We start from the raw sequence: 19,202 nt of genomic DNA, 5'->3' as shown, positions 1-19,202 counted from the left end.
CTGCAAACCATACACTTCTTTAATATGCAAGTCTGTTTGTACCTGCGTGACTTGAACCAACGTTTTCTTTTCTTGCCTTTTAGTGAGTTTATATCAAGCTGGCAACCGTTCCAAGCAAAAGTGCTAAGAAAGTGAGAAAGAGGAGAACCGCCTGGAGATTCCCTAGCCATGGTGTCCTGATGAAACTGACAGCTTGACTAACCTCAAATAAGAGAGCTCCAGCTTTGTGTGAGGAAAATGTCCACGTCACTACTCTGACTTCATCCCATAATCTAATAACACCTGTCTGGCCTTCTCGCATTCAACTGCCAAGTCAGAAACACAAGCTTCAGTGCTGGTAAACTGTACATGAAACTATTTCACCAGAAAGCAATCAGCTTTGAAAAATAGATTATAGTTTTGTAAACCTGTAAAAACAATTGTATTTACTGTATGTTGTCCTTTGTCCTTTAAGCATGCAGTAATTATTCTGACTAGTGTGGTTTGGGATTAACTTAATTTCAGCTAGAGACGAGAAAGTGCTTGTTGCACAAGACACAGCTAAATGTCTAAAAAATTTAACAAATTACATTGTTTTGCAAACACATTCTGAAATGGCTAAGCTAAAATCAAAACATTTTTTCTTGCACCCAGTTTTCAAACTTAGAGCAAATGCCTCAAAAATCACATTCAAATGAAATTCTGCGTTATGAAATTCACTCATTCAGCTCAGTTACAGGGCCTTAAACATTTAATATTTGATATTTAAATTTATATAAAAAATTAAAAAAAGTTCTGTGGTGGTATTTGTTTCTATTTAGTGCTTTGAAAGAAAATAAAAACTAAAAGGACCTTTTGCCTTAAAATCTTTGACCCTACCATAGTGTGTCTGTTTCATCAGAAAAGTCATTTGGTGGAATGCATTAAACTGAGGTAAGCTGAGGACACATTTTAAATCCATTACAGGCCTGTGAGCAATGCAGTTCATTCACATATTAAGTTTTATAACCTCAGGTAGTGTCTGTTATACGCTGGCGACATAGGTAAGAGCAATTATGGGTAAGCTACGATATGTACAGTACCGGTCAAAAGTTTGAAACATTACTAGTTTTAATGTTTTTAAAAGCAGTCTCTTATGCTTATCAAGCCTGCATTTATTTGATCAAAAATACATAAAAACAGTAATATTGTGAAATGTTATTACAATTTTAATATACTTTAAAAGTAACAGCATTTATTCAAATCAGAAACCTTTTCTAACACTATAAATCTTTACTATCACTTTAATCAATTTAAAACATCCTTGCTGAATAAAAGTATTAATTTATTTCAAAAAAAGAAAGAAAGAAATGACTGACCTCAAACGTTTGAACAGTAGTGTATATTGTATTGTTACAAAAGATTTCTGAAAGAATGCTATTCTTTTTTTTTTTTACTTTTACACACACACACACACACACACACACACACACACACACACACACACACACACACAGGACACTTTACATCTGTTTAACTGCCCATTCACTCAAATATCTGAGTAAATATCAGGCTGGTCTGAATATTTGAGAAACTCTTGATCTACTGGGATTTTCACACACAACCATCTCTAGGGTTTACAGAGAATGGGCCAAAAAAAGAGAAAATATCCAGTGAGCGACAGTTCTGTGGGTGCCTTGTTGATGCCAGAGGTCAGAGGAGAATGGCCAGATTGGTTCAAACTGATAGAAAGGCAACATTAACTCAAATAACCAGTTGGTCTGCAGAAGAGCATCTCTGAATGCACAACACATCAAACATTGAAGCAGATGGACTACAGAAGCAGAAGACACACCAGGTGCCACTCCTGTTGGGAACAGGAAACTGAGGCAACAATTCACACGGGCTCAAAACTGGACATTAGAAGATTGGAAAAACGTCGCCTGGTCAGATGGTTCTCGATTTCTGCTGCAACATTCAGATGGCAGGGTCAGAAATTGCCATAAACAACATGAAAGCAATGGTTCAGGCTGGTGGTGTAATGATGATAATACTTTATTGTCCCTCTTAAGGGACATTTGTTTTGGGCAACACAAATAAGCTACATAAGACACCTGCATCAATAACAATCAGACAGTCGCGTCCTTTGCACTAGAGTTTAACAATCTTATGGCCAAAGGAACAAAAGAACCTCGGGATGCAGTAACGCTGACCAGATGGAAGTGATGGTAATGGTGTGGGGGATATTTTCTTGGCACACTTTGGGCCCCTTAGTACCAATTTGAGCATTGTTTAAACACAGCCTACCTAAATATTGTAGCTGGCCATGTCCATGACTTCTGATGGCTACTTCCAGCAGGATAACATGCCATATCACAAAGTTCAAATCTTCTCAAACTGGTTTCTTGAACATGACAATGAGTTCCCTATACTCAAATGGCCTAACAGTCACCAGATCTCAATCCAATAGAGCAAGGTGTACCTAATAAAGTGGCCGGTAACAATCTGCTCAGGTCACGATACTGGGTTCACGACACGATACGCATCACGATATTTTGAACAAAAATGTAAAAATTAAACTGAAATTCAAATAATATTAACAAATTTCAATAACTGTACATACAAGATCACAATATGCGGTGACAACCCGGCTTCTCTCACTGCCTCCTCCATTTGCATTGTCAGTAACAACAGCAGTACTATGAGGAGCCCTTTCAAGCTCCTATTGTATAGCCACTTTTAAAACTTCGGCTATGTTTGTTTCATTGTGTGATTAAAAAAAGTGGTTGAGGCTGAAGCATGAAACTTCTCATTATCCACTCCGTGTTAATAACATGCGCCGTGACTGTAATATAGCTTTGACAAGTGTCAAAGTCGAACTCATGTTGCCCTACTAATGTTCAGTTCAAGCGATTTCTGCAACTGCGATGAAAGCACATGCAACGCAGTTGTAGAGTAGGTCACGTCGGCAGCTCAACCAATAGGATTAAACTGCAGTCATATCGTAAAAGTATTGCAACATTTTTTGCATCGTGAAATATCGTATTGCGATATATCGTTACACCCCTACACTCTTAGCCCGGATTTTATATTTACTTAAAAAATATAATTACAATATACTTAAAATATTTAAGTTTGGTTGCATTACTTATAAAATATAAGTATATTTTCTACTAATTTGTGGGTGTATTTGAATGTGTTAATAAATGTAAGTTAAATGCACTTAAATTATTAAGTTTTTCTCCTGGCCACGCCTCCTTCACACTGGTTTGCGGCAGGTAATGACGCCATTTTGTCGTGGTGTGTATGAATTCAAGGAGCTGTTGATGAGCAGTTGGAACATTTGTTTTGGCTGTTCTACAGAAATTTTTTCCTAACATTTACCTTATAGTTTTTCACCAAAGGAGAAAATCACAATTTTTAAGTTACCATCATCGAGGGTCAGTGTTTGTTTTAGTTGAGCTCTTGACCCTTGACTTTTTAATATTAGATTTTGTTTGGGCAGTTTTAACTGTATTAAAACCAACCAGACAAGCAAAGTTAAAAGATGATCAGGTGATGTTGGTTATGTTTTCACATAATCATTATTTCATCTGAATCACTAAACTCATTTAGAGCCCAATCTCTGAGTTAGATTTACATTATTGATTAAAGCAGCACTGTGATTCTACAGCGGAGGATCAACTTCTACAATACAATTTTTTTTTTTTAAAGTTGTCCTTATCACAAAAAAAAAAATATATATATATATTTTAGGCACACACAGACATCAAGAATCAGCCTGTGAATCTCAACGACGGTGACAAGCAGCATGTTCTGATAAACAGATCAACTCTGAACATTAGAAAACAAGCTACTAAAAAGTCACAGAAAAACAGCAAAATTTAAATAGTGAGAATAAAGAAAATTACTAAGACAATTCAGCTCATAATTTATTCATGCAGCAATGCATGATGGGAGGCATGGATGAATTTTGATTGGTGGCAAGTTAACTTGCTTAGTACATTGAACTTAAATATACTAGTTGTAATAACTACAAAGTAATTAATATTACAAAACATTTTAAGTTAAATGAACTCGAATTATTAAGTTCACATTACTTAATCATTACTTAATTTTTTTAGGGCAACCAGTTTCCTCAAATTTTTTAAGTAAATTCAACTTATCCGGGCTAACAGTGTAATATATATATTATTTCAGCATTTAATTTAATTACCAGGAAAACTTTCCATGCTGTCTGTCTAAGAGTACTACACTGATACCAGATGGCAAGTGTCTGATAATGTACTGCTGCATCTCCACGTGCATTCATCTCCATACCACACTCCCACTCGCCTACAACCAATTATTGATAAAAATAAATCATCAGGAGTTGATCTAAGAAAAACAAATCTATTTTAAAAGTGTTGAACATGTTCTAAATATGATGAATGTGTTAAACCACCGACTCATAATTACTTGGATGAAATAAAACCATGCACAGACAGACGCAACATTAGTTGGCCGATGCTGGAAGAATGAACAACACAATGCAGATAATCTGAATGGGTCTGTGCCACTATTCTGGGAAAAAATACAGTTAGATAAAAATAACTTGATTTTCTTTCTTCATCTGCAAACTTTATCACGTTATCTGACATGTCCTTTACCTGTCCATTCTAAGTTTGTGTTTTAATGGTAGTGTGTATGTGTGTGTTATAGTGTGTTTGAGAGGGTGTGTGTGTGCTTTATTGGCATTAGAATAAGGCACATATCTGATAGCGATTCTCTGTTGCCGAGCATTTGTCTTAGGCCCAATACACACTGACCTACTCTTTTACACTCACACACATACACACATTCAAATTTCTCTCAATGTGTACTGTAGTTAATGACACACACCTGCTCATTGTTGGACTGTGCAGATGTCAAAACAATGACATTATAATGTATTTAGTAGTATACTACTAATATGAATCTTTTTATAAAGGAATACACATTTGTTATGTAAGTTCCCTTAATATCTGACATTTGCACAGCACAGGTCACGACTGCCACTCAATTCAACCTATTTATTGCCATTTATCTAGCAGAGCTACAGATAAAATAGGTTTATCGGTGGCAAAAAGCATTAAATGATCTTTAAGGAAATCAATGGGCTCACCAGCTGGTTATCACATCCTATTATTAACCATAGTCTAAAAAAAAATATATGTTTTTTTTTTGTTTTTGTTTTTTTTTAACATATTTACATGCATTTTCTGTTAAATTTAAAATCTAGTAACAAGCTGAAGTATAATCATAGACCATAAGCATTCACATAATATGTGATCCAAACTGAGTCCAAAAGTGATTGTCTTATTACATTTAAACCACATCTTAAAACTAATCTTTTTAAATTAACTTTTCTTGATTAATTTTATTAAAACATTAAAACAGATGTTGCTTTGATTGTATTGCTGTCTTGTATTTTATGTGTCCTTGAGTGTTTTGAAAGGCACCTCTAAATAAAATACATTATTATTAATATTGCAAACTGTCAAAACACTACAAAATATGAAACATCCGTAATTCTTTCCACATAAGTCCCCAGGGAAACATTTTTCATGGACGACAAATGCTAAACATCTCCCAAATTATGATCCAGTCCTAAATCGAATTACAAAAACGTAGCAGCTGACTATTCTGACACACATCACACACATAAAGCTTTACCATTTCCTCCTGGGCTTGATGTCAATAGGTTTGTTGATGGCATACGGCGAGCCATTGATGCAAGCGCTACGGAAACGGGCAATCCTCTCCAGAGAACAAAGTTCTGAGTTTGCTGGCAAACTCATTGTTGACTTACAATCAAAGCTGAACAGGACCGACTACAGCTGAGCAAGCCTGCCTGGGTCAGTTTGACCAGCTTTCAGTACTGTGAGGATAAATGAGAGTGAAGAGACTGAGTGAGGACTGGAGGATGTGCAGAAAGGAAGAGGAGGGAAAAAGAGAGAGAGAGAGAGAGAGAAAGCAGGAGGTGGGTGAACAAGAAGCAGGTAGGTGCTGAAATCATTGGCGAAATCAGTAAGCTCAATCAGCCATTAATAAACTTTAATGAAGACCAACCAGAGTCAGCGTGTGAGTGTGTAAGCGTGCAAAATCCCACACGCACCTTTCGTGGAATTCTCCTGATTTGCTCCAATCATACTTATATTGATTCTGTGCCATTTTTAAAAAGCTTTTATGTTCCGACTCTCTGCCCTTAATCAGACAGATGGGGCTGACGCACATCAAGAACATAGTCTCGCAAACGAGAAGATGCCACAGACACTATATTTCTACTTACAGCCAATTTAACCTACGGTGCAGTGGAACAGCTTTGGCCTGCTAATGTAGTCTTTCATGTGTACTTCACCTAATGTCTTGTAATACACTGTATGTACTAGTTCATTTATTCATTCTGTGTTACATGATGGGTATGTGGTCAGAAATCTGTTTAGCGTTTGCTTGTGCATTAAACTGTGCAACTCATTAGTGATGCTATTACTATCACTCATGGGTTAGAGGTTCATTTTAAATCTTAATTCAACCCCAAACTATTAATCTTTGGTATTTAACTGATGATTCCTCATATTTTATTGCCTTCTGTGACTTTTCTAAGCAATCAGACTTATGATTTTCTCCTAGCAGATAATAAAACAGGCAAATCCCACAGACCAGGAGTCTTCAATCAAGGACCCTATGGTGGCCCCCAAAAGCCATTAAATAAATAATCATTATTGAAGAATAGAAATGCACTAAAATACATTCAGAAAAAATGTAGCAACTGCATAGAAGTTCCTCGACCCTCTAGCATTGTGCCCAACCACTAGTGACAGTTTCTTCAGAAAATAGTTGCTAATGTTGTATGAGAATAGCAAAATTAAAACCCTGTGGTGGTGAAAATCAAGTTTTTAATGTTGTTTATACGTCTATGTAGTGTTTTTAATATGCTTTAAGACAAACCATGTGCAAATTCATAAGTCAGCAACATTGCTGAGTATTTTATGTTTGAAACTGCAGTAAACCAAAAACGGTGGTGTTTGTGACGTCACAGACTACCTCGTAACCAATCACAACAACGTGCCGGCAGGCTTTAGCATATCATTAACTATGACTGCTCTGAAGCAGGAAAGTCTCGAGAGAAGCCAGGTTATCCTGGTAAATTTTCTGTTGATATGAAAAATTGTGTAGATTTATCAAAATAGCGAGTCTATTACGATGTTATGATGAACTATAAGCCTTTCTCCACTGACATTCTGAGTTGTTCAAAGCGTTTGTAAGGATACTGATTGTTAGAAGGCAGCTGTCTGACTCTGTCTGACATAAAGAACAGGAACGGTTTGTGTAACATTAGCAACACATTATTAGCTGTTTGATAACGTAGGCAAGCAAAAGGCTATCTATATTAATTCATATTAATTAATGACAGAACCATCGCAAGGGCTGTGCCAAGAGCGCATAGGGGCTCGCGCCAAAGTAAAGTGACAGTTGACTTGAAGTAAATCCAATAAAGTTCATGTTTTTGTCCTTCGAAATACTTTAAAACTATAAAACATAGCTAAAACAATTATGCTCTGATGCTGTGACCGTGATTCGTGTGCATACTCAAGTTCTGAGAGAGCTATTCAGTCTATTATAAATTCTGATTTTGGCCACCTCTAATCAAATCATAGATATTAGCCTACCTGATAAGTTCAAGTAAATACGCTGGAAATTCGCGCACATTCAAAGGATGTTCATTTATTTCATGTAGCCACAACACAACAAATCGTCACTGCAGCAACAGTAGACTCTCTGAGCTGACGTGAGTGGAGCCGGGGCTAATTTGCATATTCATTGATCCGTGTATATTAAATGAGGCAAGGTTGTAGAGTTACATTCAAGTTATTTTAAGGCATGAAGAATTTTTTTTCACTTGAATTTTTTTTTTTTTAAATGTCATTTTGGTGATCAAAGATGATTTTTAAGGGATAAAATAATTGACTACAGGGGGACTTTAAGAACTTGCAGCACAAATGAGCACTGAATAATCCCCTATATTAGACCTTTAAGGATATAAGTGATAATACTGAAACTAAACACAACTGACAGAGCAGTGCATTTATATTTTAGAACATGTTCCTCTCTTAAGTCTCTATCACTAAAAATGTTACTTTGTCCACTAGATGGCAGCAAACTAACAACAAGTGTTCAAGGTTTGTTTGGTTAGCCACTGTGGGGAGATGCCATAACCAGTAATGGACGAAGTACTCAAATCATGTACTTGAGTGATTATAAATTAAAATATTACTCCAGTAAATTGATTTTTAATGTACTTAAGTATTAAAAGTAAAAAATACTTAGATTAATGTTTATTTTGTAATTATATATATATATATATATATATATACTAGGAATGGCATGTTTTTAGGAAATGGAGTGGAGTAAAAAGTACAATATTATGCTTTAGAACAGCGGTCTCCAAACTCAGTCCTGGAGGGCCACTGTCCTGCAGAGTTTAGCTCCAACCCAAATTAAACACACCTGAACCAGCTAATTAAGGTCTAATTAGGCATACTAGAAAATTCCAGGCAGGTGTGTTGAGGCAAGTTGGAGCTAAACACTGCAGGACAGTGGCCCTCCAGGACCAGGTTTGGAGACCCCTGCTTTAAAGTAAAAGTAAAAATACTCCGGTAAAGTACGGATACTTGAAAAATTTACTTAGGTACAGTCCACCACTGGCCATAACTACACTATTATAGGGGCAAAAGGCATCTTTCTCCATTGACAGCCATTCATTGCTGTATTTTAGGACTTTTATTTATATATATAAATGCAAATATTTTATTATATAAAAGACATTTTACCAGTTAAACATGGTGAGGTTGTGTAATTTGTGAATTCTGTCAACTATAATGAAGACAGATTTTAATTGAAAGCTTAAACTGTGTTCAGTCAATTAAAAGTATGTGCCTATACTAAAACTGCTAAAGAAAAACACTTGCCACTGTAACAACACGTACGATTCATAAACCTCCTTAAATCAAATCATTATCTAATACCAAAAGTCCAGGTGATTTCCCCAGCTCCACATGAAAAACACACATGATCAACTAATATCCTACAGTATACACTATTAGTCAAAAGACACAACACAAAAATTTGTTTATAAAGTACCCCTATTATAGCATTTGAAAGGTTGCTATTTTTGTTTTGGGAGTCCCCAACAGGTTTAAAAGCATGCAAGGTCAAAAAACATTTTAATTGTCGACCCACTTTATATTAAGTGGCCTTAACTACTATGTACTTGCATTTAAATTAAACATTTGATACAATGTACTTATTGTGTACATACATGTTATTACATTGTACTTATATTTTAAAAACACCTGCATGTAATTACATCTGTAATTAATTTCTGTAATTACGTTGACCCATCCCTTACACCTTAACCCTACCCTTAAACCTACCCATACCACCAAAGCTTTCCCTAACCTTACCCGTATCCCACCCCAAAAGCTGCAAAAGTGTTTTGCAATTCAGTATGAACCCAATAAGTACATTGTACTTATTTTTTGATGTAAGTACATAGTAGTTAAGGCCACTTAATATAAAGTGGGACCTAATTGTCTTATAATCTGAATTTATTTTTTACCTTATTTGCTCAACGATTAATTTTAACGAACCCCTAGTTTGCGTGAGGCTAATCTGCGGTGATTGGTCAGATGACTTCTGCTGGTTAACACGAGTACAATACAGTGCTTGCATCACTTACATTGTTTATAATAATAATGGTGCTCTGCTTTGTTCTAAAAATAAAGACTTTATGTTATCGAACCTAGCCCACAGCTTGGTGGTAAACACCCAAACAGTCATGGTATATGCGTTAGCCCAACGCAGAAATGTATTGATAAAGCACTGCAGTTGTACACCAACGTATTGCTCTATTCTTTATCATAACTCCAACTAATAACAACAAAAAAACATTTGACACATTTCTAGACAACTGCGAGCGAACACATATTGCTGTTAGCTGGTTAGCCGGAGACCTACAAGCTGCGCGGAACGTATACAACAAACGTATAAAGGTTTCAGTCCAGTAGCATTACTCAGGCCATTGAACTGAAACTCAGAATCACGTGGATGTTAGACACTGGATTTTAGTTCTTACTAAATGCATATTTGTCTAGAAGATTTTTATTTTTTTACTTGAGGACATATAGACTTGTGCTGTTTCAATTGGATTGCACATCAGAACAGGTGAGTCTTTTTGTTTAGGGGCAGTTTTATATCTTGGCTCCTTAAAAACTATTCCATATACTACTATACTATAACTCCTATAAACTATTTTAAATTATTTTCTCTGTGAGAATTATAATTAAATTTTTTCCTACAAAACAGTCAGTCTGTCAAACGTGGCAACAATTATTAATCGTACTTACAGGTTGTGATTCGGAGAAGGAAAACTGGGTACTGACCCATCCTTCAATAACAACCGGCCTGCGAATCCCTTGTTGAACACATTTAGGTTGAAGAAGCAGTCGTCAGTAAAATGACGGGAACACACAGCACAAGGTCCAGGTTTCAAGATTTCCCTGGCGTCTGTGCGTGCAATAAGTGAGTGGGTAATATGCTAATGTTTCATTGTGACGTTGCAATGAAACGGCTTGGGATTCGTTTTTACAAACGACTCGTTTAATTGACTCAGAGTCGACTCTTACTTTTGAGAGACAATAACTTATATACGGTGCACTTTCAGATTTAAAACTGCACAGGATGTTTTCATTCACTTAGAGCTGTGTTATACACTACATGAAAGGTAATTTTCAAAATTCCACAATAGGGACACTTTAATGATCATAAAACACCTTTTGATCTAAAAGCTTATTCTTAAAAGCTTGATAATAGTTCATTAGACAAATGTAAATAAATATTTTAATGGATTAATTATACCAGACAGTGCAGAGCTGAAATGTAATAAATTATGTAAATATATACATAATTTATTTATTAGAAAAAAAAATATTTATATAATAATTTTAACATATATTATATTGTATAATTTCCTTTAGTTACCACTAGGGAGCACTCTATCACTAGCCATACATACTTTAACAAGGGGTCTCTCACTCTGAGATTCTCATCACAACAGGAGGGCGAAAAAACGCAGTCACCGAGATGGAAAAATGTGTCCAAGGCCAAAAACCTATTACCGCATGACACTTATGTAATGATCATGGTGTTTCATAGCAAAAATCAAATTTGCCACGGAGTACATGAATATACACATTTATTGAATGAGTTGCTCTGGAATGAGCTTCAGGCATCCAAGTGTAGCGAAAGCTCCATATTAACATACGCATTTATCGTTCATTACCATCAAACGACAATCAAAGCTGCTAGTGATGAATATCCCTTTAAGCTCTGCCAAGTATAGCCTATAATAAACTCAGCTTATCCAGGTTAACCTGGCTGATATATAATGCCATTGCAACTGCCCTTCCTGAAGACAGAGTGTACAGCTTTTTATGCAGACAGGGAGGTAGTTCCCATCATCCATCACTGTTCTTCAGAAGGCAAGAAAAAGCCACGCTATCTCTCACTGTCAGCGAGCATCAATGACGTCTTGTCTACCTGGCAGCAATACTGTTCTCCTGACTCCTTGAAGCAGTGCCTAACGTTATCTTGAACCTATTTTCTCGAGATGTGACAAAGATCTGGTCATGATTTCTGTATCTGTATGAATCATTCAGCAATGGTCAGGGACAGGAACTCCCTCTAGAGTATCTTAAAGCTAAATAACTCGCTTAAAGGCACAGAGGTAGCATCGTAACCTCACTTACTCACCGTTTGCTGATAAACTCTCACTTTTTAGTGGCATTGGAGCCAAACACCCAAATTTACAGCTGACACAGTAGAGCTTTTAAGGTGATGTGTGCAGTTTTTGTACCACTACACTAAAAACAAAAAAATAAAACCTTTGTAGTATATAAAAAATTACTTAAATCCATTAAATGGGTTTAATTTATTTATCTAGATGTCATTATTTAAATTACAATGTTGCCATGACAAAATCTGCCATCATTGTAACAATTACTCTGCCTATTTTTTAATTAAGTAACTTTAAATATTAAATAACTTTGCAAATATTTAACCAATGTAAAGTATTAAAAAGAGCTTGACTAAACCTCGTAACTCCATTGGACCCTCCAATTGTTGGAAAAACGTCATAACTCCACCCCAACTCTATCGTGAATGAAGTGCCGTCTCTGCTTGTTTGCAAAGCAAGGGTAAATAAAGAACTGTCTGTTTGACATACATATAATGGTTAATGTTTTATGTATTTGAGGACCAGAGAACTGTGTCTGCCATTTGTCATCGAGTCATAGCCAGTGTCTAAGATAGCCTATGCGTAGCACTTCATCTTTTTTAACATGAGATTTTGGCCAAATGACAGAAAAAACTGAGCTAATAGCTACAATAAACTTTAAAACCTTGCGGTGCTCTTACTGCCTTGAATGCGCCTGTTCTAATGATGGACAAAACGTGTATTTCCGAAATTCTTCAAATTGAAAACTCTATTTGAGCTTGATTTTGGTAAAATGTTAATAATATAATGACACATGCAAGTGTCTTATCATATATAAAGCAACAATATCAACTTTGACAACACAGTGTTTAATTATTTAAAAAAAAAAAAAAGTGATTTTTTCCATTTCCTGAAAAGTAGTGTTTTTGGAAATACAAGGTTTCTGCCAACAACGAAGATATGCAAATTGTGTCCTTTATATGCATGGTTTTAAAATAACTGAATATTTTGTTTATAATTAAAATGTATTGGTTTAAAATGAATACATTTCAATACAGCTCATCTGCTGTTCTTGTTGATTTGACTTAAAAACTACCATAATAAAATATCTGCATTTAAGCACATTATACGTGTTTCTGAATTTCAAATAAGCCAATAATCAGGTAAATCGTTGCTTATTTTTCAGCATCATTTACTTAATCTAAGAATATTATTGCAAAATTAATGAATGTTTCCAAACACACCAATCACTTTTCAGTATGCAAATGTAGAAGTTAGTCCCACCCCAAACTCACACCATTGGTCGGGCCAGAAGTTTACATGTTAGACTTCTAAAACCATTTCAGATCCAAAATTTACACTACAACATTCATCAGCCTACAAATGTCATACTGTACTTGGCTCTTCACATTAAGCTGCAACAGGAAAACATTTTTACATTTTAAAAAATTGCACATATCACTTTTAAGCAATAAGCTTTCAATAAATAGCAAGTCTTTAGTTTGTTTGCAATGAAAAATACACTAGCCATCATCCCATGAATTAATTTAACCACCCAGCTAACAACTAGGTGTGCACAACAACTAGGTCAACTAAGTTAATTTTCCATCTGGCGCAACTCAATCTAATTCGTTTTCTCCACTGCCTCAATAGCTTTGTCTCGAAATACACAACTTTATCGAAAAAAAAAATTGCTCATGCCCTCTGGGGATGCAAGTAATGCCCTGGCTTGTAGACTACGCAATACCTCTGAAACATGATGGATTTCATGGCCTCCCGAGTGGAGCAGTGGGGTTAAACTGCTTTCTCCTCAGTCACCAGGTGTTCGCGCGGGCCGGTCGGGCTGCACATACACAGCCAGACTGTCGAGGAAGAGTGATCGGCTAATTAGCCTGTCTGCATGTGGCCAATTGTCGCACACCTGACTGGCTTATGACGTACCTCACAGTGCTGGCCTTTGGCCAAAGCTGTGTGGGAATCGGTTTACTCTGTAACCTGTGTGTGGTAGGATGTGATTTGTGCTGTGTATGAGGCCTCTTAGTCGACAGGCTCATTATAAGCAAAGAAACATTTCCCTTGACACTGCTATATACAAATTACTGGCACTTCCATGTCTATTACCAAGATTTAAATGAACAGTTTATTTATATACCCTCATGTATATCATTATTATTATTTTTTCTACATTTCTTCTTGTAATAATATATATATATATATATATATATATATATATATATATATATATATATATATATATATATATATATATATATATATAAAATTTACAAGGAGAAATTTAGAAATGAATGCTTTTTAACATATCTGCATACATATATACATACAATACACATACATTCCTCAAAAACAAATAATTACTATATATATATATATATATATATATATATATATATAAGTAAATATATAGTATATAAGTAAAATCTCTTTAAAATGTCCATGGAAAAACAAAGCTTTACATAAGTAAAATAAGAATAATTCCTTATTGCTATGCATAAAACAACACACCTCGATTTCACCTTGTGCGTCCAATGAGCTCAACATACTCTACTTTGATTAAATCCAGAAGCAGAGAATGAGATTCATATTTCACAAGTGCTTGTAGTGGGTTTACGAACAAGACAGCTTGAATGCCATATGCATCTGACCATGAACTCAACAAACAGATGAATTAATTATGGCAGGCACAGTTGAACTGAACCGTGCATGACAAAACAGACAGATGAAACAGTCACTAACTTCTGTCATAGTTCGATGAACATTCCTCCTTGGGAATTTTTGTGAGATAACAAGAATCTACAGGATCTGCTTTGTTTCATCAGTGTCAGCTTTTCAAGACAACATATTATAACCAAGCATGTAAATAATACCTGGAGAATTAATTTAGAATTCCCATTCATTTCAATGGCAGTTGCTCAACTGATGCAGGTGGCTCGAACCACAGAAGATTTTGGACCTCAGCTGCAAATGCCTTGTAACTAATCAATCTGGAGCTGCAAAAACATAAAATCATGACACCATAGCAACTATCCTGAGTGTGATGTGTGAAGCTAATATAATCCACATCTAATGTCAAATGATCATCAATAGAGAAAGAAGCTTTTTAGAAACTGATGGAATGGTTCTAACTGGGCCATACTAACCAGCAAAACCTTGAGCACTTGTGTATGCTGCTAAATTTTCAGTAAGATGTCTTTCTTTTTTCATATCTTAAAGATGTATTATGAGCTCTAAAAGATGTGAATCAGAAGATCAAAGTATAATAGCCAACTGCCTTGCATGTATAATTACATGACTCATTTAAACATTAAATAATCAGGAAAATGTTACAGGCTTGTTATCTCATTGGGTGGAGTCAAGAGCTCTCAGCCTCTGTGATAAATCTTACAGTTCCACTTGAGGAGCACACGTAGTCTGGAGCTTCAGGGCACTATCACAGAAAAAGCATAAAAGATAAAAGCCCATTTCAATAAAAACATATTTAAATCATGTTTCTGAGATTATAAACCAAGAAAATGAACAAAGTAACATTTCCCAAAGTACAAGAATCATTTTAACGCTGAATATTCATAAAATGTCAAACAAAAAGGCCTTCAAAATCAGAGGTAAATGTTATTACATCTGTGCTCAAGCTTATTTCATAATCTTTTAAAGACTCGAGAGTGACAAAATGATCAAATTCTATTCAACGTTACCAAGGTTACTGGAGATGCATTCATCTGGAGAACAAGGAAAGACCAAATGCTATGTCTCTGAAAGGACAGAAACAAAGTCTTCCAGAGAGACACAAAGACAGATGAGAGAGCAACAGACAGCACTATTTGTACTGACAATACTATAGGTATTAGAGGTGGGTGATATATAGGTAGACACTATTAACCGGTAGAAAATCTGTCAACCGGTACAGATTTTGGACTATTGTCTCTATTGCAGTTATGCTCACGTGACGTTGCTATGCAGTCACAAAACTTATCAATTGCGTTTTTAAGCATTGCTGTTTAAACAAAGTGATTTTAAACTTTTGACGGGCAATAAACAGCGAAGAGAACTCAATTCGCTATATGCGCGGCGCGTTGTCTGAGAGAGGGTTTCTGATGCACACCCGTGAGTATTGAGTTCTTTTTGCTGATACATTTCTGTATCTATTTGATTTGAAGCTAGGATACAAAACAGAACACTTAAATAATGACAGCACAACAGCAGACTATACAGTATCACAAGCATGAAATCACACAGCCTGAAGCATAAGCATGATAGCTATTCAAAACTAAAGCATAGACAGTTTGTCTTGTAGCTGGTGTTTTCAAGTGAAGCGGCATGTGGCTGTGGTAATAGGATTATTAGACTGACACACAGCTGAATGATGTCACATCAGTGAGCATACGAGAGCATAACGTCATCAGCACATGCTCGAGAGCAAGACTCTGGATCTGAAAGATGAGGCTTGTAGAGCCATATATTAATAAGTTGTTATAAAAATATCAAAATTAATATCAAATTGTCATTGTGCATTCAGTTTTTAAAACATTACGTTTTTCTTTTAAAAGGAACAAAATTATGTGCAACATTGTTTTTTTATTAAAGCGATCATTTCAACTCTAAATTCTGATTGGAGGAGACTGCACATTCTATATTCAAGACTAGGTGAAATCAAAATATGCAGTTTTGTGACTTGTAGTCCATGTGTGTTAGCTTTGAGGGGAGCATCTATATGCTAGTGTACGCCTGAACGTTAACAAAATCAATAACAATATTCATGACTCATCCTGCACTACACAGATTTTCCTCCAATCAAATGCTCTGTTATGTCCCTCCCCCTCATACCAACAGCTATAAGTAAAATCACTGAATACAAAGAGTTAAACTGAGTATGCGAATACAGATTGCTTTGATTGACAAACATACAGACATTTAATTTAGCATCCATGTGTTTTGGATGTAATAAACCCATTACTCTGCAGAACATGTTGTGACATCCATTGTTATCATTTATTATATACAGTATAGCAGATACAAGTACAATATTTTATCTGTCATCTTGCCAGCAATTCAGTGTATTGTCCAGAGCAGCATGTTTTTTTAAAACAGGAAAAGCATGGTGTCATTTGATAAGTCCAGCACAAGTTTGTTTTGAAGCAAGAATGACGCAAAGCATAAAAATGTGTTGACTGAAAAGTTAATAATAGCATAATGCATCTACAGTAAGGATAAACTTCCAAAATATTTAAATGTCTTTAAGAATCTGTAAATATAATCAAACTATGAACCAGACTTTCACTCTTTTGTTAGATTATTCGTTAGCTAAATGAAACACTAATTAGTTCAGTATATAAAAGCACAAACAAGTCATTAGCATAGACAACATGCTATCTTTGTCTCAAAGCTATGTGTAACAGAAGGTTTGGCAACACTACGTGAGAATGAAATATGTGTGGAGTGTACTAAATCATAAACATTTGAATGTGAGCCTTGCACATATATTTCCTCATGTAGTCTTTTGCCAAAGCTGTTTTTAATAATGAAAATACTGAATATTTTATTTCAACTGGTGATGCCAAATGTTCTACCATAGGATCCAGAAAACTGGATTAACTTGCACTGTAAACTGTAATTTTCCATTGAAAATCCTTTGTAATTTGCTGCTGTTTGTAATCTGTGTGTGGAAATCTCTCGCACTTTAGATAAAGCTAAAACAAAACCAGAATATACAGAAAACATTGTCTCTTAACCCCTCCAGGTGTTGTAAATCTCACAGGCTTGAGATTCAGATGAAAAGTGTGGACCTGGAGGCTAAAAGGCAGCATCAGTGAGGAAGGACCCGAGAAGATAAGAAGAAACACATCCACAGAAGTGTGTCATTGAATGTAAATCTCAAAACAAAGGCTTACAGCTGCTTCTTCCCTTGCTGGTGCTCTCCATTGAAATGCTTTTTTGTGCCACGTCACACTTACGCTTTTTATGCGTTGTTATGCCATAAGCATTTCCACAATAATCACACTGCAGTACTGACCTTTCTCTCCCTGAAGATTAAATGGTCTGAGGGAGGATGTTGTGGGGAAAATAGAACACAATGCAAGTTGAACAGGTCAAGGGCAAATTGCTATTTCCTCTTAAAAGCTGCTGAATAAAAATGATTTGACTTCTCTACTGGGCTTAGATATATGTATATGAGACACGAAAACCGTATATGATCTGGCTAATATTTACTGAATATTAACATATATACACACACCCATACATACACATACATACATATATGTTCCTCCCTGATAAAACCATGACATTGGAGTTGATGGGCCCTATTTTAACGATCTAAGCGCATGGTCTAAAGCGCACAGCGCAAGCGCACTTAGGGCGTGTCCGAATTCACTTTTGATAGTTTAAGGATGGGAAAAATGGTTGGTGCACCCAGCGCATTGTCTGAAAGGGTTGTCCCTATTCTCTTAATGAGTAATGGGTGTGTTTTGGGCGTAACGTATAATAAACCAACCAGAGTCTCATCTCCCATTTCCTTTAAAAGCCAGTTGCACTCACGCCATGGCGTATTCGCTATTTACAAGGTGGAATTTGCAAGCGGAAAAACTGAACGCATCTATAGTGGGGAAACATCTACGGGAAAAGCCACATTCCACCAAAGCATTTTTATCTTTATGCATACAATAATAAAGTTTTACATTGTAATCCTTTTATTTTTAATTTGGCATGTTTGTGTGCTGCTGCACATCCCTGTGTGTAATAAGCAGAGTGTTACGCGCGTTGTGCACCCACATATAGGCACATATTACTAATGCACTCTTTAAATAACAAAACAAATATTGACTGCACCATTGACCAACTGAAACCTTGTTGAAAGTCAATGGCGCAGTCTATTTCAGTTGCCTCAAAATAGTAACGCGCCAACAACGTGGCTGAACACACCTTGTTTTCAGACCAGCACGCAAATGGGTGCAAATGCATTTGCGATTTAAATAACGTGGCACAGGACTTGAAAATGATAACTGCGTTGGGCTGAAACTAGCAAAAAACACTTGCATCACGCCTGGTGCCCCATTGCGCCGGGTGTTTCAAAAACCGTTCAAGCAGTGAAAGAGGACTCATTTCAGTATGTGTGTGCTGTCTGAGAGACGGTTTTTGAGCGTCACACGAAACGCGCACATAAAGCTGCTGCTCATACAGCGCATGAGTACTGAACAGAGTTCTTTTTGGTGCCTTATTGGGCTTGAACGTCAAATACACATAATTATGTGTCAAAAAGTCCATTTGCAAATATACTCAAACACAGTCATTTATGTCTTAATTGAATATAAACAGTTAAGAAAGAAAAGGCATGTGTAACAGTATGTTGGATCCATGCATTTGACAGCAGCCTAATATACCTTTTGCCGTCTGTGCCACTAATAACAATCTCATTGCTCTTGACTGAGTCACTTTTGTA

The 19,202-nt window shown here is 35.9% G+C and overlaps 1 protein-coding gene across 6 annotated transcripts in view; it reads right to left on the bottom strand.

The window, feature by feature from the left end:
- Positions 1 to 19,202, bottom strand: part of pde4d (phosphodiesterase 4D, cAMP-specific) — a 148,136-nt gene that overhangs the window by 37,203 nt on the left and 91,731 nt on the right. The window contains exon 1 of one of the 6 annotated variants that reach the window (XM_048208706.1): positions 5,653 to 5,777. The exons of 4 other annotated variants lie outside the window; for them this stretch is intronic. In XM_048208706.1, the coding sequence (XP_048064663.1) occupies positions 5,653 to 5,777 (125 nt within the window). Of the gene's footprint in view, positions 1 to 202; positions 279 to 5,652; positions 5,778 to 19,202 lie in introns of those variants that run through there. One more of the 6 variants, XM_048208704.1, reaches the window with a different exon arrangement.

The sequence above is a fragment of the Megalobrama amblycephala genome, linkage group LG12 (genome assembly GCF_018812025.1).
Source record: "Megalobrama amblycephala isolate DHTTF-2021 linkage group LG12, ASM1881202v1, whole genome shotgun sequence".
In the NCBI taxonomy this organism is placed as follows: Eukaryota; Metazoa; Chordata; class Actinopteri; order Cypriniformes; family Xenocyprididae; genus Megalobrama; species Megalobrama amblycephala.
The sequence above is the reverse complement of the archived record's forward strand: the minus strand, read 5'-3'. Positions and strand labels throughout refer to the sequence as shown.